Source organism: Rattus norvegicus, chromosome 3 (genome assembly GCF_036323735.1).
Source record: "Rattus norvegicus strain BN/NHsdMcwi chromosome 3, GRCr8, whole genome shotgun sequence".
Classification (NCBI taxonomy): Eukaryota; Metazoa; Chordata; class Mammalia; order Rodentia; family Muridae; genus Rattus; species Rattus norvegicus.
This window is the reverse complement of record NC_086021.1, coordinates 96,650,411-96,672,185: the sequence shown is the minus strand read 5'-3', so window position 1 is coordinate 96,672,185 and position 21,775 is coordinate 96,650,411. Positions and strand designations below refer to the sequence as shown.

General features: G+C 38.6%; 1 protein-coding gene across 1 annotated transcript; it reads left to right on the top strand.

The window, feature by feature from the left end:
• Nucleotides 1-7,549: 7,549 nt before the first annotated feature.
• Or4b1d (olfactory receptor family 4 subfamily B member 1D) lies at nt 7,550-8,476 on the top strand. The gene has a single exon (NM_001000616.1). The coding sequence runs from the start codon at nt 7,550-7,552 to the stop codon at nt 8,474-8,476; it is 927 nt and encodes a 308-aa protein (NP_001000616.1).
• Nucleotides 8,477-21,775: the final 13,299 nt, after the last annotated feature.

The following is a 21,775-nucleotide window of genomic DNA, read 5'->3' as shown; positions in this document are numbered from 1 at the left end:
TTACTGTCTTACCACTGCATGGTGGTACCATCACAGCCCCTGACAGAGATGCCAGTGTGATCACTGATCTATGTCTCATTACTACATGACTATTACAGATGAATGTATGCAAATGATGTAACCTGCAATAAGACACATGTTAATGGCTCAAACTGCTTGCTCTCCCCAGACTTCTTGCTTGAATCTTAATTCATATGCCCAACTTTAGCTATTGTGAGTAGTGCAGAATAATGGCCTTATTTATAATAGCCAGAAAATGGAAAGAACCCAGATGCCCTTCAACAGAGGAATGGATACAGAAAATGTGGTACATCTACACAATGGAATATTACTCAGCTATCAAAAACAACGAGTTTATGAAATTCGTAGGCAAATGGTTGGAACTGGAAAATATCATCCTGAGTGAGCTAACCCAATCACAGAAAGACATACATGGTATGCACTCATTGATAAGTGGCTATTAGCCCAAATGCTTGAATTACCCTAGATCCCTAGAACAAACGAAACTCAAGACGGATGATCAAAATGTGAATGCTTCACTCCTTCTTTAAATGAGGAAAAAGAATACCCTTGGCAGGGAAGGGAGAGGCAAAGATTAAAACAGAGACTGAAGGAACACCCATTCAGAGCCTGCCCCACATGTGGCCCATACATATACAGCCACCCAATTAGACAAGATGGATGAAGCAAAGAAGTGCAGACCGACAGGAGCCGGATGTAGATCGCTCCTGAGAGACACAGCCAGAATACAGCAAATACAGAGGCGAATGCCAGCAGCAAACCACTGAACTGAGAATAGGTCCCCTATTGAAGGAATCAGAGAAAGAACTGGAAGAGCTTGAAGGGGCTCGAGACCCCAAAAGTACAACAATGCCAAACAACCAGAGCTTCCAGGGACTAAGCCACTACCTAAAGACTATACATGGACTGACCCTGGACTCTGACCCCATAGGTAGCAATGAATATCCTAGTAAGAGCACCAGTGGAAGGGGAAGCCCTGGGTCCTGCTAAGACTGAACCCCCAGTGAACTAGTCTATGGGGGGAGGGCGGCAATGGGGGGAGGGTTGGGAGGGGAACACCCATAAGGAAGGGGAGGGGGGAGGGGGATGTTTGCCCGGAAACCGGGAAAGGGAATAACACTCGAAATGTATATAAGAAATACTCAAGTTAATAAAAAAAAAAAAGATTGATGTATGAGAATCTTTGCAATATAGTGAGTTGGAGTCTTTGAGTAAATAGTCACAAATGATATATCTGGATCTATTTTATTTTTTAATTGAAAATAAATTTTTATCACACAATATATTCTGATCAATGATTCCTTTATCTCATCCAAGATTCCTCTCAGAATCTCATCCAACTGGAAACCTTCTTTCTTCCCCTCTTTAGAAAGTGAGTAGGCAAATAAAACAAATGAACCATAAGAAAGAAAAAAGCATGAGAAACAGATATGCAGAGACCCACAAACAAAAACAAAACCAACAAAAAGCACAAAACTAAAAACTATAACATGCAAACGATCTATCCTGTTGGACTATAGTGGAGACGTATCGCCCTGGCTATTATTGATTGTATCTTTACACTGACATCTAGGCCTCTAGCTCTGCAAGATCTGTAAAAATGACCTTTTCTGTTTGTCATTTCTCTCTATCTTTCATATGGTATTCATATAGTATTCAACTGAGAAACTTCCAAGACCAGAAAATTCACTATTGGATTCTTTGCTTTTTGATAATTTTGTTGAGAAATTTTGTATCTATGGTTGTCTGGGGGACTGAATACTGGTTTATTCTGTTGTTGTCTGTGACTTTGATATAAGGATAATACTGGCTTCTTGGAGTGAGCTTGGAAGCATTTCTTTCCCTTATCTTTTACAGAATACTTTGGGAAGTCCTGGCGTTAGTTCTTCTTCAGAGGCCTGTCAGAATTCAACAGTGATTCTATCTGGGCTCGGATATGTCTCAGTTGATAGATTAAAAAAATATTGGTCCTTTTATTTTTTATTTGTTTCTTTTTTCTAAGGGTTCTCCGATCTTGTTTACCCTTTCAAAGAACCAAATCTGTTGCTGATTTTTTTGTTTCCCATTTATCAATTTTGTCTCTGATCTTAATTATTTCTTTCTTTCGACTTAACTTGGGGTTGGCTCATGGTTTTTCTTAGGCCTTAAAGTGTATTGTTGCTTATTTGTAATGGATTTGTACTGTAGTGTATTTGACATCGTTATTTGTTATTGTAATGTATCATTAAGGACTGCATATATATATATATATATATATATATATATATGAATTGAGTGAGGATGAAAGCACAATATTAACCAAAACCTATGATACTGGAGAGCTAAGATAAGTTACCATAGAATTATTACTGAATTATTCATTAAATTGTATTTATTTATGCTTATCTCAGCTTCCATTATGTGTAGGAATAATATGACGTTGTTACTTCCATGAGTTTATAATTTTTGTTTTTCTTCTTCTTGTTCTTTATTACTAATGATAGTTCTTAGAACATCATAGGGTTTAATACTATATGTTAAATGATTGAATGAAATGATTAGATGGCATCCCTTTCAGAGGAATTTCTAATCCCAGTCTATGATCATGACTACTATCCTCACTGACACAGACAGGGGTGGACTAAAGGTTTTATAGATGAATATTACACCTAAATAGATGGGTGTGGAATTAGAAGATTCTATGAACTTAGATTAATACTTCCACCTTATTTATTTATTTTCCTATTTAGTTTTGATTCATTGGAAGAAACTTACTTCTGTAGGTCAGCTAAGCTTGGAGAAGAATCAGGAAAACATGGCTCCTAAAAACCTTTAGTGGGAGTGGAGACGACAGGATAGCACTGTAGATGCTCTCCTGAGCTACAGAAGACATGGTCCTGTGTGCAAGATGTCTGCAAGTCAAAGGAATTAGAGTTGATCACCATCAGCTATGAAGATAATCTTGTTGGTCTTGCCATTCCCCAAACTGTCCTGGCTTCCACAATGGCTTTCACCTTCTTTAAGACCACCTGTTTGCCATTCATCCACTCAGTCTTGGAATTCAGGTGAAAACCTAGGAAAAGTTGGTGCTTTGTCCAGCATGTCTATGGACAAGCCATCAGGTCCTGCTTGCCTCAGGTTGAAATTCTCATCTTCAGATTTCATTCTGTATATGGATATGCTACTAATGTCATTGCAGCATGTGAAGTTGCCACACTGTTACGTGAATTCTGCAATAATTCTGTGAAAGGAGCAGTGTTTATACCCAAATCCTTTTTCTCTGGTTATCAGAACATGAAAGTGCTGTCTTTGGAACTTCATTTGCAAACTACTTGAAGGAGATGAGGCCCAAACGCTTGCTGTCAGCCACAATGTCAAAGATCATAGTGAGGTTGACTGTGGCTGCAGCAAGCAGTGACAGGCATAGCAGCATCTGAAAAGCCAAGACTTTCATTCTGTATAGAAGTAGAAAGAGGGGAGAGTAAGAAGAGATGGGGAGACACAGCATGACTGCAGTGCATAGTTCATCAACTGCTTACCCAGAGTTAGTGCCCTAGGGCTATGTCATTTATAATCTGGTATTTATTTGCAGGGTTAATGTGTGGGAAAGCATCCTTGAAAGTTGTTTCTTTCATTATCTTTCTACTGAATTACTAAAAACTTATGCTTATGCATGAAATTCACTGAAACAGTTTTATCCTGACCTTGCATCATACTCCATTTGGCAAAGTTTTACTCTAGAGAACAGGAATTCTATGGGGAAGTTGGTCTCTTGATGGCAGTGTGTAGCAAAATTTACTTTTAAATAGTTCAAGGTTCTGGTTATTCACAGTTCTTGGAGTCTGAATGAGGAGGTAGGATTCCCACAACACAACAAGATCTTAAAATTTCAGGGATTTTAAATTTGTGGCTCTTATTTCTTAAATGCATATATTTTCATTGATTTACCACCTTCCCTGAGTTTTCTTTGTGATTTGTCTTATGTGTTATCTATCTTGTTTTATAAAGCTCCCAAGACCACTGGTGATTTTTCCTTGTGGCTAGGTCAGATCTTTGAGTCATGGTTGTATCACCACCCAGATCCTTCAGGAAGCGGTAGATGTGATGGAGTGTCAGTTTTAAGTTAGTAATGGGAAGTAAGTAGAGTGTGGCCTTGGAAAGCTAACTAACCCCTCTTTGCTTTTGTCACTTCATCTTTGAATAGGAAGTAAAATATGTTTTTGAATTTTTTCTGTATCACCCTTAGAGGGGTTAGCTGATATTGATCTGGATTTGGTGCCCTGGGTCATGGTGAGACATATGCTATGAGGTGCTGTTAGTAAAGTGACTTTATTTGCTAAGAACTTGGATTTAAAAGGAAAGAGTACAGTGATCACTCCCATCTCAGCTGTACTATGAAGGACATGTTAGGTGCTTTTTGAGTGTCTTTCAGTTCCATCTCATTCAACTCTTTGCTCCAAGGCAGAGCAAGTGCACAGCAGCTCTTGTGACTTGGGGCGATGTGCAAAGACCAACGTTTCTTAGCAACCACATTCTACTGGACATGTATTTTTGTCCTAGATTCAGACTTTATTCCTTAAATTGGTTAAACTGTGTGTGTTTATGTGTGTGTGTGTGTGTGTGTGTGTGTGTGTGCGCGTGCATGTGTATGTGTGTGTTTATGTGTGTGTGTAGTGGTGTATGTGCCTGTGTACATGCGTGCATGTGTGCATGTATGTGTGTGTGTGTGTGTTTAGTGGTGTGTGTGTTTGTGTGTGTATGTGTGTGTATGTATTGGTGTGTGTGGGTCTGTGTGTCTAGTGGTGTGCGTGTGTGTGTTTATGTGTGTGTGTTTATGCGTGTGTGTGTTTATGCGTGTGTGTGTTTATGTGTGTGTGGTGGTGTTTGTGTGTGTGTGTTTATGTGCGTGTATAGTGGTGTGTGTATTTATGTGTGTGTATGTGTAATGGTGTGTGTGTAGTGGTGTGTGTGTATTTATATGTGTGTGTGTTGGTGTGTGTGTATGTGTGTGTATGTGTATGTGTGTGCGTGTGTGTGTGCATTTGTGTGTGTAGTGATTAGACATAATTGCTACACAAGGCTCTGCTTTATATTTTTCTCAGGCATGGTATCACTTTCTTTATTGTAAATTCTAAGAGACTACTTGATAGACTTTTACATGCTCATTTGCTGATTTATGCTTCCATGTCTTGGTCACTTTGACGTCTATATTTCTATGTGAGGCACCATTGTGTGTGGAGAGGATATATTAATTAATAACTATGCAATGTAGTAGGGACAAAGAAGTGGGGGAGATAGAGAAAAATACAGGAAACGCTGAGATGATAGATCGATCAATAGATAGATAGATAGATAGATAGATAGATAGATAGATAAGACTTAATTTTCAAAGAGGAGAGCTACTATGTATTCCCCTCTTGTCGATGAGCTTGGAAACATGGATTCTTATATGAGCTGCTCCTCTCTGAGTGTTTCAGAGTGATTCTAGTAAATTTACCTTCATTTCTTTAATAGATAAAGAATAGATCAACATTCAATCAGGTGAGAATTGTGGTTTAGGTTGTCAAATAAGTGTATCCCTTGCTTTTAATAGTTGGTCATTTGTATTTCTATTTACTTTTGTGCCACACATGTGCCCTATTCTTCTTAGGTAAAGTGTGGTAGTTACAGAAGGTCTCTGATTGCCAGATTTCTGCAGATCCTGGCTTTGGTGCTGTGTAAATCTAGACAATTTATTCACTTCTCTGTGAATAATCACGCCGAACTCACAAGTTTATTGTACATGCTGAATATATTAATGCATATAGTTTGAGTAGTTATAAATGTTTGATATGTTAGGTAACTTTGAAATGATATTCTCTTCTATTAACTCAAGATGCAAACAATTACAAAATAATTTATCATGATTTCAATAGTTGCCAATGTATTTTTTAGTAAGAGATATAAAGAAGAAGCTGAAATAATAAAAGATCCTATTAGTTTTGCTGAAAGGAACATGATGGAGTACTATTGGAACAGAAAACCATGGAACTTCATTCTTATAGCAGTTTGGTTCATTGTACAACTTAGGAAGAAAGATATATGAAAGAAAGAAGTGAGGGCACTTTATGTTACAACAAGATTTTTTAATTTCAGTTAGGGGATGATAATAAAGGTGCAAAGTGTTTACAATTAGTTTAAGAAGGCTCTTACATGTCCTCTGACAATATCAAAACTCATGCTGGGGCAGTGGGAACAGTTGGTAAGTTTTAGTAGAGAAGTGTGGTTAGATTTTTACATAAGGGAAATTGTTGAAGAACTTACCCAGTGCTTAGAGAGAAGATATAGGTGAGATTGTGTAATCTATACAAACTTCGTGAACCAATAGGACTGCTTTTGCATCCTAGAAGATGCATAGGCCTGGAAGAAACAGGGATAGATATTTCTGGTGCCAATGAACATGATAGGTATATGAAAGTGGATTTGACTTCAAAATATTCAAGTTGATGTTTGCTGGTTAAGAAAAAGAATTGTTGTGTGGCTCAGACATTAAAGCCATTAAAATCCAGTTAGAGGAATTCAGTTTCCCTGGTTATTCCCAGGTAGTAAGTCATTACACGGTAGTGAGAGGGACTCAGGCTTGCCTTGGTTATTGTTTTTTTTTTTTTTTTTTTTGGTTCTTTTTTTTTTCCGGAGCTGGGGACTGAACCCAGGGCCTTGCGCTTCCTAGGTAAGCACTCTACCACTCAGCTAAATCCCCAGCTGCCTTGGTTATTCTGAAGTAGCAGAATGATCTGAGGAAGAAAGGGTATGTGGTAAATCAATTTTCTGATTTTTGTTACAGAAAGGGTATGACTTGGCAGCTGGAAACTTAAAGACTTTGGTAATTTATGAATCTGCTTTCTGTGTGTGAGGAGATGACAGCAAGAATGGGGAGGAAAGGGCACACAAGGAATCTGGTGTAGGTAAAATTTTGCAGTGTGTCTGGCTGGATAGGCAGGCCAATGAAACGTTGACATCAAAGCTGCAAGGTCAGGCAGCCTGGAAGATAATGGGATCATCAGAGCACTTTCTAGTTCCTACTTGCCCCTAGGTCTTCTGTGCAATCACAACCTAGTCCCACCATCTGCATTCTTAAATCTGACCATGCCTTTTCCCTGTGCTTGTGAGCGAGACTATGGGGAAGGTGATTCTGTGTCATCTCCCTATTCAGCAACTTGATTTCTTAGGTGAATGGATACTCCTGGCGATTCTAAAGCATTGCAGAAAATCACTATTCTTATTTCATAGCACATGCCATACTGAATTTAAGCATATTGCTTGTTGTACCCTTGGGTTTTCATGTAATTTGCTGCTGCTGAATAAGGTTTCTTTAAGTTGTTAGCCTTTTGAGTCAGTTTCTTTTAGCTCCCATGGATGTCTGATTTCTTTCTCTTTTAAGGTCATTCCTCTAGTTTCTGTCACACAGTGATATTCTTCCTAAAATAAACACGTGAACAGTATCACAATTATTTATTGTTTTATTTAAGGTCCCTCGACTGCTGGTATCCAGCACACTTGAACTGAACTCATGGCCAATGTAAATGTGACTGAGTTGATCATCACTGGCCTTTTCCAGGACCTAGAGGTGCAGAAGGTGTGCTTTGTGTTGTTTCTTCCTGTGTATCTGGCCACTGTGCTGGGCAATGGCCTCATTGTTGTGACAGTCAACATCAGCAAGAGTCTGTATTCCCCCATGTATTTCTTCCTTAGCTACCTATCCTTGGTAGAGATCCTCTACTCCTCTACTGTTGTCCCTAAGTTCATCACTGATTTACTTCACAAGATTAAAACCATCTCTCTGAAGGGCTGCCTGGCTCAGATTTTCTTCTTCCACTTCTTTGGGGTCACTGAGATACTTTTGCTTACAGTGATGGCTTATGACCGTTATGTGGCTATCTGCAAACCTCTTTACTATACAACTATTATGAGTAGGCCCATATGTCACCGCCTGGTGGCTGGTTCCTGGGTGGGGGGATTTTTTCATTCTATTATTCAGATTTTCATCACTATCCCTTTGCCTTTCTGTGGTCCCAATATTATTGACCACTACTTCTGTGACCTCCATCCCTTATTCAAGTTGGCCTGCACTGACACTTTTGTGGTAGGGGTAATTATGTTTGTTAACAGTGGATTATTTTCTGTATTTTCCTTCCTTTTCTTGGTGTCTTCTTACATTGTTATCCTATATAACTTGAGGAATCACTCTGCTGAGGGGAGGCGCAAGGCTCTATCTACCTGTGCATCTCACATCATGGTGGTTGTCTTGTTCTTCGGACCTGCCATCTTCCTCTACTTGAGACCTGCTTCCACTTACACTGAAGACAAGCTTGTGGCTGTGTTCTACACGGTTATTACCCCCATGATGAACCCCATCATCTACACACTCAGAAATGCAGAGGTGAAAAATGCTGTGAGGAGGTTGTGGGGCAAAAAAGTGAGTTCAAGTCTGGAATAAAATTTAAGGTATGAAATAATCATCAGCATGACTACTCTGACTAGAACTTGAATCTGACTTTAATCATCAGTAAAGGAACAGATTAAAATCTACATGTTCATGGTTTTTGTTTTGTTTCAATTCCATCGTGTAATAGATGTCAGTATTTTGGTGAATGTTCAAATTTTACTATTTTACATCTCTTTTCTGTGATCTATAGTGTGTAATATTAGGAATAGAACTCCTGTAATGTGTGGGTATAAAAGTTCTCACATTGAAAGAAATGGAATAGTTTATTCTTGAGCCAATATGAGTAATGTATGAGAATATAATTTAAGTTATACCAAACACCATGTTTCACTGTGGTAATAGGTTGATTGAAAAAAAGTAATAAATCAAGGCACTTTAAAAATACATTGGTAAGAGCATCATGTTGAGACTTTATGGGACAGTGTTGGGGGAAAATCTCTGTTCTTGTCTTCAGATGATATCTGCTAACATTCTTAGTTTTTGAGTTGGTGAACATGGTGGTCTGTTAAGTTAATACATACCCCAAAGATTCATGCAATAGTCACAAGGACATTAGATTAGGTACAGAAGTGGACAATGGATAGCTGTTAATGACGCTAAAGTAAATCCACAATAATTTGGCTTGGATCTACCACATCCAAACTCTCCATAATTGTAAAATTCTAATCAGGCAGTTTTTTTAGAATCTTAAACACAGTGTGGCCTTTTCTGGGGATCCTTAGTTCACAAAGGAACAATATCTTAGTGCCTATCAGCTCTATGGCCTTAGCTTTATTCATTTTCCTTCTGATTTTGCCATGCTATTGTATATGAAGTACTCTTGGCATCCAATGGCAAAAGGACATGTTTTGCCTTGTCTCCTTGCAATTTTGGAGGAAGTCCCAGGACTCCTTCACTGATTCTACACATGTATTTCCTAGACTAACCAGACTGAATCAGCAGCCTGTCCTTCACGTTCTACATCTGTGTTCCTTTCAGATAACCTTACATGGTATGTCACATACAGCAGGAACTGAGCAACACAATGAATAGAGACATCAAGGTGATGACAATATTATTCATCATTTGGAAGGGGATTGGGTCAGTGTGAGGATACCAGGAACCAAGGAGGAACTTTCTTAGAAATTACCTTAATGGAACTATAGCTATTAGAGTGGTGTTAATAGAATATCACAATGAAAAATATCAATTTTACAAACTGCATGGGGATTCCCCTTACCCTTATTTGAATTTGTTGTCAGAGTAATTGATACACATTCTATTTGAGTAAATAACTTGTGCATATTTCAAGGCCCTTTCATATCCATTACTTTTTGGAATCTTCAAATCAATTCTATAGTGTTAATAAAGTAGTTATTACTCATTCTGAATGCATAGCATTAGAGATTTAAATGTCATAGAGAAATTTTGTTTTGGTTACAAAGAACAGAATTGAAAATAAGAGAGTGCAGGTATAAATGATTCAGGGTAAAAACATTCTCTATCGAGTTTGTCTATCACCAAATCCTTTCATTTTTGTGTTTACCTCATGTCCTAAGATGGGTGCTAGAGCTTCATTCACAAAGAATGATTCACAATGGTTAAATGACTTTTGACAAATTTACACACTGTTTCCTTAGTATCTATAAGAAGACATGGACGCTTCTCTGTGTCCTTTCATGCACACAGCTTTCTCCCCACCCAACAGCAGTTGCTGCTCTAATTTCTATGATCAGGTAGTCATTGAGTCTTGTTGTGTTCATGTAAATGCTAAACCTGTGGTTACAGTCTTTTGAATTTGTCCTCTTTCTCTGAATTTAATGTTTTTGAAACTTATTTGTATTGTGGATTATAATAATTTATTATCCTCTTTATTAAGTGGTATACCATTGAAGGAATATATCACAGTAAATAAAGCTTTTTTTCATTGGTGGATATTGGGTTTATTTCAGTTATTAGAATCTGTAAATAAAAGCTGTGAGACATAAAAGTGATTACCACCAAATCTGATGACTTGGGTTTGATCCCTAGAACACGGTGGAAGGTGAGAGGCAACACTGGAAAGTTCTACTTTCTGGTGACTAAACATTCAAATCTGTGAGGCAATGGTGGCCATTCTCATTCAGATCATCACAAATATCAATGGCTTCAATTCTCTAATTAAAAGACTCAGACAGACTGAATGGATCAAGAAACAAAATCCATTATTCTGTTGCTTCAAGAAATGCACCTTTGTTTTAAGGACAGACACAACTTTAGAATAAAAGGATAGACAAAAGAACTTGGCTCAAAAGGGACCAGAGAACGAGCAGGTTTTGCTATCCCAGAATCTGGTGAAATGGACTTCAAACTAAGACTAATCAGATGAGAATAAAGATACCAATCAAGAGAACAGTTAACAAAGAAAATATTTGTATCCTAAGCATATATGCAACAAACTCTGGGTCTCCCAATTTTATAAAAATTCCACTATTGGATTTAAAGATACAAATTAACATCAATCTACCAATAAAAGGACAGGTCATCTGAACAAAAACTAAACACCAGAATTAATTGACATCATACATCAAATACACTTAACAGATACATAGAATATTCCACTAAAGCACCAAAAAATACACATTCTACTCAACAACACATGGGCGTTTTTGTAAAATAGACTATATCTGGGACACAAAACAAGTCTTTATAGATTCAATAAGATTTAAACCATTTCTTGCATCCTATCTGACCACAGTAAAACTTAAGTTGACAGTAAAATAACCTCTAGTAAAATATACAAAGCCATGGAAATTAAATGACTTATTGAATAATGAATGGGTCAAAGAAAAAATCAAGAAAGAAATAAAATCTTCCTGGAAATAAATGAAAATAAAAATAAAATACTAAGATACTGGGACACATTGAAAGCAGTTATATTAGGAAAGTTTATAGTTCTGAGTGCCTACATTAAAAATCAGAAAGAGTACAAATATGTAATTTAAGGATGAAACTCATATTACTGATGCTATGGTGTGCTTACAGACAGGAGCTAGAGGCCCAACCAGCCTCATAATAATAAAACACTAAATGCACAGATCAAAGAAAGAATATTAAAAGCTGTAAGAGAAAAAGTCAAGTATAAAGGCTGACTTATCAGATTAAACCAGACTTCTCAACACAGACACTAAAAACCAGAAGAGCCTGACCAGAGGTCATTCAGACTCTAAGAGAACACAAATGCCAGCCCAGGGTATTATACCCAGCAAAACTATCAATCAACATAGATGGAGAAATCAAAGTATTCCAGGATAAAATCAAATTCAAACAATAACTATCTACAAACCCAGCCCTACAGAGGATTCTCTAAGGAAAACCCCAACACAAGAAGGGTACCTACAGCAAACAAAAAAACAAGATATTAATCACCTCACAATAAAGTTGAAAGGAGAGAATCACATGCACATAATGCCACCTAGAAAAACATATGTAATAGGAACTAACAATCATCTGTCTTTAATACTTTTCAATAATAATGGATTCAATCCACCTATAAAAAGACATTAGCTAATGGACTGGATGCACAAACAAGATCCAGCATTTTGCTGCATGAAAGAAACACAACTCAACAACAATGACAGGGACTACCTCGGAGTAAATGGCTGGAAAAAGTCTTCAAAGCAAATGGTCCCAAGAAACAAGCTGGAGCTGCCATCCTAATATCTAATAAAGTAGACTTTCAACCAAAAGTTATCAAATGAGATGAGAAAGGACACTTCATATTCATCAAAGGAAAATTCTACTAAGAGAAAGTCTTAATTCTGAACATTTATGTCCAAAATGCAAGGGCACACACATTCAGAAAAGAAACTTTACTAAAGCTCAAAGTACACATTGAACCCCACACAATAATAGTGGGAGACTTCAACACTCCACTATCACTAATGGGCAGGTCACTGAAACAGAAAGTAAACAGAGACACAGTGAAACTAATAGAGGTTATGAACCAATTAGATTTAACAGAAAAAAAAAAAAACCAACCAACCAACCAAACAAGCAAACCAACCAAAAACCTTCTTCTCAGTACCTCATGGTACCTTTTCCCAAATTGACTATATAATTGTTCACAAAACAAGCCTCAATTGATACAAGATTGAAATAATCCCATGTATCCTATCAGATCACGATGGCCTAAGGCTGGTCTTCAATAATGACAAAAACAACGGAAAACCCACATACCCACAGAAACTGAACAACTGTTTATTCAATGACAACTTGATCAGGGAAGAAATAAAGAATAAAATTAAAGACTTCCTGAAATTTAATGAAAATGAGGACACATAATCCCCAAACATATGGGACACAATGAAAGCAGTGCTAAGAGGAAAATTCATAGCACTAAGTGCCCTGGTAAAGAAACTGGAGTGATATTACACTACCAACTTAGCAACACACCTGAGAGCTCTAGAAAAAAAGGAGTAAACACATCCAAGAGGAGTAGACACAGGTAATAGTCAAACTCAAGGATGAAATCAACCAAATAGAAAGAAAGAGATCTATACAAAGAATCAACAAAACCAAAGAGAATCAATAGGATAAACCCCTATCCAAACTAACTAAAGGGACCAGAGACAAAAATATACAATGGAAAAAAGAAAGCATCTTCAATAAATGGTGCTGGTATAATTGGCTGTCTGTATGTAGAAAATGAAAATAGACCCATATTTCTTTGTCACCATGCACAAAGCTCAAGTCCAAGTGGATCTAGGACCTCAACATAAATCCAGGTACATGGAATCTAATAGAAGAGACAGTGGGAAAGAGCCTTGAACTCATTGACACAGGGGGAAATTTCCTAAACAGAACTCCAACAGCTCATGCTCTAAGATCAAGAATTGATAAATGGGGCCTAATGACACTGGAAAGCTTCTGTAAGGAAAACCTAGTCAATAAGACAAATCAGCATCTCATGGATTGGGAAAAAAACTTCACTAACCCTACATCTGAGAGAGGGCTAATATCCAAAATATATAAAGAACTTAAGAAGCTAACCACCAAAAATAACCAAACAACCTAATAAAAAATGGGGTATAGAACTAAACTGAGAATTCACAGCAGAGCAATATTGAATGCCAGAGAAGCACCTAAAGGAATGTTCAAAGTCTTTAGTGATCAGAAAAATGCAAGTCAAAATGACCCTGAGATTCCACCTTAAACCAGTCAGAATGGCTAAGATCAAAACACATATTGGCAAGGATATGGAGAAAGAGGAACACTCCTCCACTGCTGGTAGGATGGCAAACTGGTACAACCAATCTGGAAATGAATTTGGAGGTCCCTCAGAAAATTGGAAACAGACCTACCTTAAGACCTAGCAATACCACTCGGGAATATACCCAAAAGATGCTCTACCATGCTATATGGGCACATGTTCCACTATGTTCATAACAGTCCTATTTGTGACAGTCAGAAGCTGGAAACAACCCAGATGTCCCATGATAGAAGAATGGATACAAAAAATGTGGTTCATTTACACAGTGGAATACTACTCAGTTATTAAGAATGAGGACATCATGTGCTTTGAAGGCAAATGGATGGAACTATAAAACAGTATCCTGAGTGAGGTAACTCAGACACAAAATGACTTGCATGGTATGTTCTCACTAATAAGTGGATAGTAGCCAAACAAATTTTTTTACGAAATACCCAAGTTATAGTCCACAGAAATCAAAAAGATGAACAGGCCGAGGATACCTTGTTTTCTAGAGAGGGAGAAGAAAACAACCACAGAGGGGAGGGACAGGGAAGGGAAAGGGCATGGGGTTCTGGGGGAGAGGAGAATATGATCTGGTATTGGGTGGGGGAAAAGGACTGAAGCCCTGGAGACCTCGGGAAGAAGGAGGATGGGGTGGGGGCTCTAGAATGTACCAGAGACCTGGGAAGTGAGAGATTCTCAGGACTCAAAGGCAGCAGGGGAGACCCTAGATGAAATGCCCTACAGTGGGGAGAGAACTTGTAGAGCCCACCTCCAGAAGAAAGATGGGCATCAAGGGAAGAATGTTGTTGCTATCCAACAGTCAAAATTCTGACCCATAATTCTTCCTCTCTGAAAGAAATGCAGGGATGGAAATGGAGAAAAGCCTAAGGAAAAGAAGGTCCAGTGACAGCCCCAAAGTGGGATCCAGCTCAAGGGGAAGTCCCAAGACATGACACCATCACTGAAGCTATGGGGTGTTCACAAAAAGGGACCTACCATGACCGCTCTACAAAAGATCCAACAAGAAGCTGAAAGAGTCAGATGCAGATATGTGCACCCAACCAATGAATAGAAGTTGATGATCCTTCTGGTTGAATTAGGGAAAAGCTGGAGGAAGCTGAGGAGGAGGGCAACCCTGTAGAGGACCAGCAGTATCAATTAATCTGGACCCCTGAGATCTCTGACACTGGATCAATAACCAGGTAGCATACACCAGCTGAGGTGAGCCTCCAAAACATATACAGCAGAGGACTCCTGGGCCTGGGTTCAGTCAGAGAAGATGTACCTAACCCTCAAGAGACTGGAGGCCCCAGGAATTTTAGAGGTCTGGTGGGGTATGTGGGGTGGAGACATCCTTGTGGAGACAGGGGGTGGTGGTGGTGGTGAGGCAGTATGAGATGTGGAACTATCTGAGGGGTGGACCAGGAGGGGAATAAAATCTGTTTTTAAAAATAAATAAAAAAAAGAAACAGAAGGAACACTACCTAGTTCATTCTATGAAGCCACAATTACTCTGATAACTAAACCAAACAAGAACCCAACAAAAAAGAGAACTTCAGACCAATTTCACTTATGAATATTGATGCAAAATACTCAACAAAATTCTCGCAAACTGAATCCAAGAACACATCAAAACCACGGCATTCACCACAATCAAATAGGCTTCATCCCAGGGTTGAAAGGTTGATTCAATATATAAAAATACCTTAATGTAATCCACTATATAAACAAACTCAAAGATAAAAATTATTTGATTATCTCTTAGATGTTGAAAAAGCATTTGACAAAATATAACACTGTTTCATGTTAAAAGTTTTAAAGAAACTATTAATATAGTAAAAACGGCCATCTTGCTAAAGGAAATCTACAGATTCAGTGTAATCCTTATCAAAATTCCAATTCAATTCTTCATAGAATTAGAAAGAGCAATTTGCAAATTCATTTAGAAAAGGAAAAAAACCCAGGATAGTGAAAACTATTCTCAATAATAAAAGAAATTCTGGGCGAATCACCATCCCTGACACTGTATTACACAGCAATAGTGATAAAAACTGCATGATATTGGTACAGAGACAGGCAGGTTGATCAATGGAATAGAATTGAAGATCCAGAAATGAACCCACACACCTATGATTACTTTATCAGATACACTGAAACCAATAGAAGAGAATGTGGGGAAGAGCTTTGAACACATAGGCACCGGGGAAAGTTTCCTGAAGAGGACACCAATGGCTTATGCTCTAAGATCAAGAATCAACAAGTGGGACCCCAAAAATTGCAAAGCTTCTGTAAGGCAAAGGACACTGTCATTAGGACAAAATGGCAACCAACAGATTGGGAAAAGGTCTTTACCAATCCTATATATGATAGAGGGCTAATATCCAATATATACAAAGAATTCATGAAGTTAGACTCCAGAGAATTAAATAATCCTATTAAAAATGGGGTACAGAACTAATAAAGAATTTTTAACTAAGGAAAATTGAATGTCTGAGAAGCACCTAAAGAAATAGTCAACATCTTTAATCATCAGGGAAATGCAAATCAAAACAACCCTGGGATACTACCTCACACCTGTCAGAATGGCTAAAATCAAAAACTCAGGTGAAGTAGATGCTGGCAAGGATGTGGAGGAATAGGAATACTCCATTCTCCATTGTTGGTGGAATTGCAACCACTCTGGAAAGGAGTCTGGAAGTTTTTCAGAAAATGTGGACATAGTACTCCCTGAGGACCCAGCTATAATACTTTTGGGAATACACCCAAAAGATGCTCCAACATATAACAAGGACACATGCTCCACTATGTTCATAGCAGCCTTATTTATAATAGCCAGAAACTGGAAAGAAACCAGATGTCCTTGAACAGAGAAATGGATACAGAAAATGTGGCATATTTACACAATGGAGTACTACTCAGCTATAAAAAACAATGACTACATGAGGTAAATGTATGGAACTAGAAAATATCATCCTGAGTGCGGTAACCCAGTCACAAAAGAACACACATGGTGTGCACTCACTGACAAATGGATATTAGCCCAAAAGCTATGAATACCCAAACAGCAGTTTATAGACCACATGAAGCTCAAAAAGAAGGAAGACTAAAATGTGGATGATTTGATCCTTCTTAGAAGGGGAAACAAAATACTCAGGGGAGGAAATACAGGGACAAAAAGTGGAAAAGAGACCAAAGAAAAGGCCATCCAGAGACTGGCTCACCTGGGGATCCATCTCATAAGTACCCACCAAACCCAGTCACTACTGCTGATGCCAAAGAAGTGCTTGATGACAGGAGCCTGATATGGATGTCTCCTAAGAGACTCTCCCAGAGCCTTACTGATACAGAAGAAGATGCTTGCTGCTATTCATCAGACAGAGCATGGGGACTGCAATGGAGGAGTTAGAGAAAGGACTGAAGGAGCTGAAGGGGTTCAAACTGAAAGAACAACAACATAAATCAACCAGACCACCCCTAGAGCTCCCAGGGACTTAACAACCAACGAAAGAGTACACATGGTGGGGCTCATGGCTCTTGCTGCATATGTAGCAGGGACTGGCCTTGTCAGGAATCAGTGGAAGGAGGGGCCCTTGATCAGTGGAAGGCTTGATGCCCCAGTGTAGGGGAATGACAAGGCAGGGACACTGAAGGAAATGGTGGGTATGGGAGCAATCTCATGGAGGCAGGGGGATGGGGGATGGCATATGGTGTTTCCAGAGGGGAAACCAGGAAAGGGGACAACATTTGAAATGTAAGCACATACAGTACCAATAAAAATGCTTTTATATCATCTTTAAGATGTTTGATTACAGAAAACTACAGGTTATTTTTTATGGACTAGTTTATGGAATATTGACATTAAATCTTCTTTGAAAGTCTGGTAGAATTCTGCACTAAAATAGTTTGGGGCTGATCCCGGCCCACAGCTCCCTGCTCCCAAACCCTGTGGGAGGGAGAGCTCATTACCCAGACAGAAGGGCACTACCAAGACTGCAGGGCAAGAGAGACCACCATTACTGCCCACACTTGCCCACATCCCTGACCCAAGAGGAAACTGTATAGGGCCTCTGGGAACAGGAAGATAGGGGCACTCAAGCTGCAGGTCCCCTGCGGTCCAGACACCACCCGGATCTGAAGGGACATGGTTAAACAGCAATCTGTACACACATCCTGTGGGAGGGAGAGCTAAATCTTCAGAGGGGCAGACATGCATGGGAAATCAGAGGAGACTACACTCTGCCCAAATTTCTGACTCTATAGGAAAACTCCTAGCGCTATCTGGGCCCCCTGTGCACAGGGACCTGAGAAAAGGCTGGGCAGGTCCTTCTGGTTGCTGCCCTCACGGAGAGCTGAAATGCAGCCCCTGAGGAGCGACTTCAGGCCTGAGACCAGAGGTAAGACCAACTTTTCTGCTCCAAGTGACCTCAGGACACATGCCTACAGGAACAGCTGAAGACCAGTAGACAGGAAAGACTACACGTCTGAAAGAAGAATACTCTGTTCCCATAACTGGCTGAAAGAAAACATGAAAACAGGTCTACAGCACTCCTCACACACAGGCCTATTGGACGGTCTAGCCACTGTCAGCAATAGCAGAGCACGGTAACACCTGAGACAACCTGAATGTGAGAATCAAGCACAGGAACCCAAGCAACAGAAACAAAGATTACATGGCATCATCGCAGCACAATTCTCCCACCAAAGCAAACACAGATTATCCAAATGCACCAGAAAAGAAAGATCTAGATTTTAAATTACATTTGATCATGATACTGGAGGACTTCAAGAAAGACATAAGGAACTCCCTTAGAGAAATGCAGGAAAACTTAAATAAACAAGTAGAAGTCTATAGAGAGGAATCACAAAAATCCCTGAAAAAATTCCAGGAAAACACAATCAAACAGGTGAAGGAATTAAAAATGGAAATAGAAGCAATAAAGAAAGAACACATGGAAACAACCCTGGATATAGAAAACCAAAGGAAGAGACAAGGAGCCATAGATACAAGCATCACCAACAGAATACAAGAGATAGAAGAGAGAATCTCAGGAGCAGAAGATTCCATAGAATTTATCAACACAACTGTCAAAGATAATGTAAAACAGAAAAAGAAACTGGCCCAAAACATACAGGAAATCCAGGACACAATAAGAAGACCAAATCTAAGGATGATAGGTATAGAAGAGAGTGAAGACTCCCAGCTCAAAGGACCAGTAAATATCTTCAACAAGATCATAGAAGAAAACTTCCCTAACCTAAAGAAAGAGATGCCTATAAACATACAAGAAGCCTACAGAACTCCAAATAGATTGGACCAGAAAAGAAATTCCTCCCGTCACATAATAGTCAAAACACCAAATGCACAAAACAAAGAAAGAATATAAAAATCAGTAAGGGAAAAGGGTCAAGTAACATATAAAGGCAGATTTATCCGAATTACACCGGATTTCTCACCAGAGAATATGAAAGCCAGAAGATCCTGGACAGATTACAGACCCTAAGTGAACACAAATGCCAGCCCACATTACTGTATCCAGCAAAATTCTCAATTAATATAGATGGAGAAACCAAGATATTAAATGACAAAACCAAATTTACACAATACCTTTCTACAAATCCAGCCCTAGAAAGGATAATAAATGGTAAAGCTCAACACAAGGATGCAAGTTACACCCTAGAAAAGTAAGAAACTCATCGTCTTGCAACAAAACAAAGAGAAGACAGGCAAAGAAGCATAATCTCACATCCAAATACGAATATATCAGGAAGCCACAATCACTATACCTTAATATCTCTCAACATCAATGGTCTCAACTCCCCAATAAAAAGATATAGATTTACAAACTGGATACCCAATGAGGACCCTGCATTCTGCTGCCTACAGGAAACACACCTCAGAGACAAAGACAGACACTACCTCAGAGTGAAAGGCTGGAAAACAACTTTCCTAGCAAATGGTCGGAAGAAGTAAGCTGGAGTAGCCATTCTAATATCAAATAAAATCGAGTTTCAGCTAAAAGTCATCAAAAAAGATAAGGAAGGACACTTCATATTCATCAAAGGAAAAATCCACCAAGATGAACTCTCAATCCTAAATATCTATCCTCCAAATGCAAGGGCAACTACATACATAAAAGAAACCTTACTAAAGCTCAAAACACACATTGCACCTCACACAATAAGAGTAGGAGATTGCAATGCCCCACTCTCATCAATGGGCAGATCATGGAAACAGAAATTAAACAGAGACATAGGCAGACTAAGAGAAGTCATGAAACAAATGGACTTATCAGATATTTATAGAACAATCTATCCTAAAGCAAAAGGATATACATTCTTCTCACTGCCTCATTGTACTTTCTCCAAAATTGACCATATAATTGGTCATAAAACAGGCCTCAATAGATACAGAAAGATAGACATAGTCCCATGAGTCCTATCAGACCACCACGCCCTAAAGGTGATCTTCAATAACAATAAGGGAAGAACGCCCACATATATATGGAATTGAACAATGTTCTACTGAATGATAACCTGGTCAAGTTAGAAACAAAAAAGAAATTAAAGACTTCTAGGAATTTAATGAAAATGAAGGTAAAACACCCCCAAACTTATGGGACACAGTGAAAGCTGTGCTAAGAGGAAAACTCATAGCTCTGAGTGCCTGCAGAAAGAAACACAAGAGAGCATATAACAGCAGCTTAACAGCACAGCAAAAAGCTCTAGAAAAAAAGGAAGCAAATACACCCAGGAGGAGTAGAAGGCAGGAAATATTCAAACTCAGAACTAAAATCAACCAAGTAGAAACAAAAAGGACTATACAAAGAATCAACAGAAACAGAAGCTGGGTCTTTGAGAAATTCAGCAAAATAGATAAACCCTTAGCCAGACCAACCAGAGGACACAGAGAGTGTGTCCAAATTAACAAAATCAGAAATGAAAAGGGAGACATAACTACAGAATCAGAGGAAATTAAAAAAATCATCAGATCGTACTACAAATACCTATATTCAACAAAACTTGAAAATCTGCAGGAAATGGACAATTTCCGAGAGAGATACCAGGTACCAAATTTAAATCAGTAACAGATAAACCATTTAAACCACCCCATAACTCCTAAAGTAATAGAAGTAGTCATTAAAAGTGTCCCAACCAAAAAGAGCCCAGGTCCAGAGGGGTTCACTGCAAAATTCTATCAGACGTTCATAGAAGACCTCATACCAACATGATCCAAACTATTCCACAAAATTGAAACAGATGGAGCACTATTGAATTCCTTCTATGAAGCCACAATTACTCTTATACCTAAACCACCCAAAGACCCAACGAAGAAGGAGAACTTCAGACTAATTTCCCTTATGAATATTGATGCAAAAATACTCAATAAATTCTTGCAAACCGAATCCAAAAGCATATCAAAACAATCATCCATCATGATCAAATAGGCTTCATCCCAGGCATGCAGAGATGGCTTAATATATGGAAAACCATCAACATAATCCACTATATAAACAAACTGAAAGATAAAATCCACATGGTCATTTCATTAGATGCCGAGAAATCATTTGACAACATTCAACACCCCTTCATGAGAAAAGTCCTGGAAAGAATAGGAATTCAAGGCCCATTCCTAAACATAGTAAAAGTCATATACAGCAAACCAGTAGCTAATATTACACTAAATGGAGAGAAACTTGAAGCAATCCCACTAAAATCAGGGACTAGACAAGGCTGCCCACTATCTCCCTACTTATTCAACATAGCTCTCGAAGTTCTAGCCACAGCAATCAGACCAAAAAAGGAGATCAACGGGATACAGATTGGAAAAGAAGAAGTCAAAATATTTGCAGATGATATTATAGTATATTTAAGTGATCCCAAAAGTTCCACCAGAGAACTACTAAAGCTGATAAACACCTTCAGAAAAGTAGCTGGGTATAAAATTAACTCAAATAAATCAGTAGCCTTCCTCTACACAAAAGAGAAACAAGCTGAGAAAGAAATTAGGGAAACGACACACGTCATAATAGTCCCAAATAATAGAAAATACTTCGGTGTGACTTTGACCAAGGAAG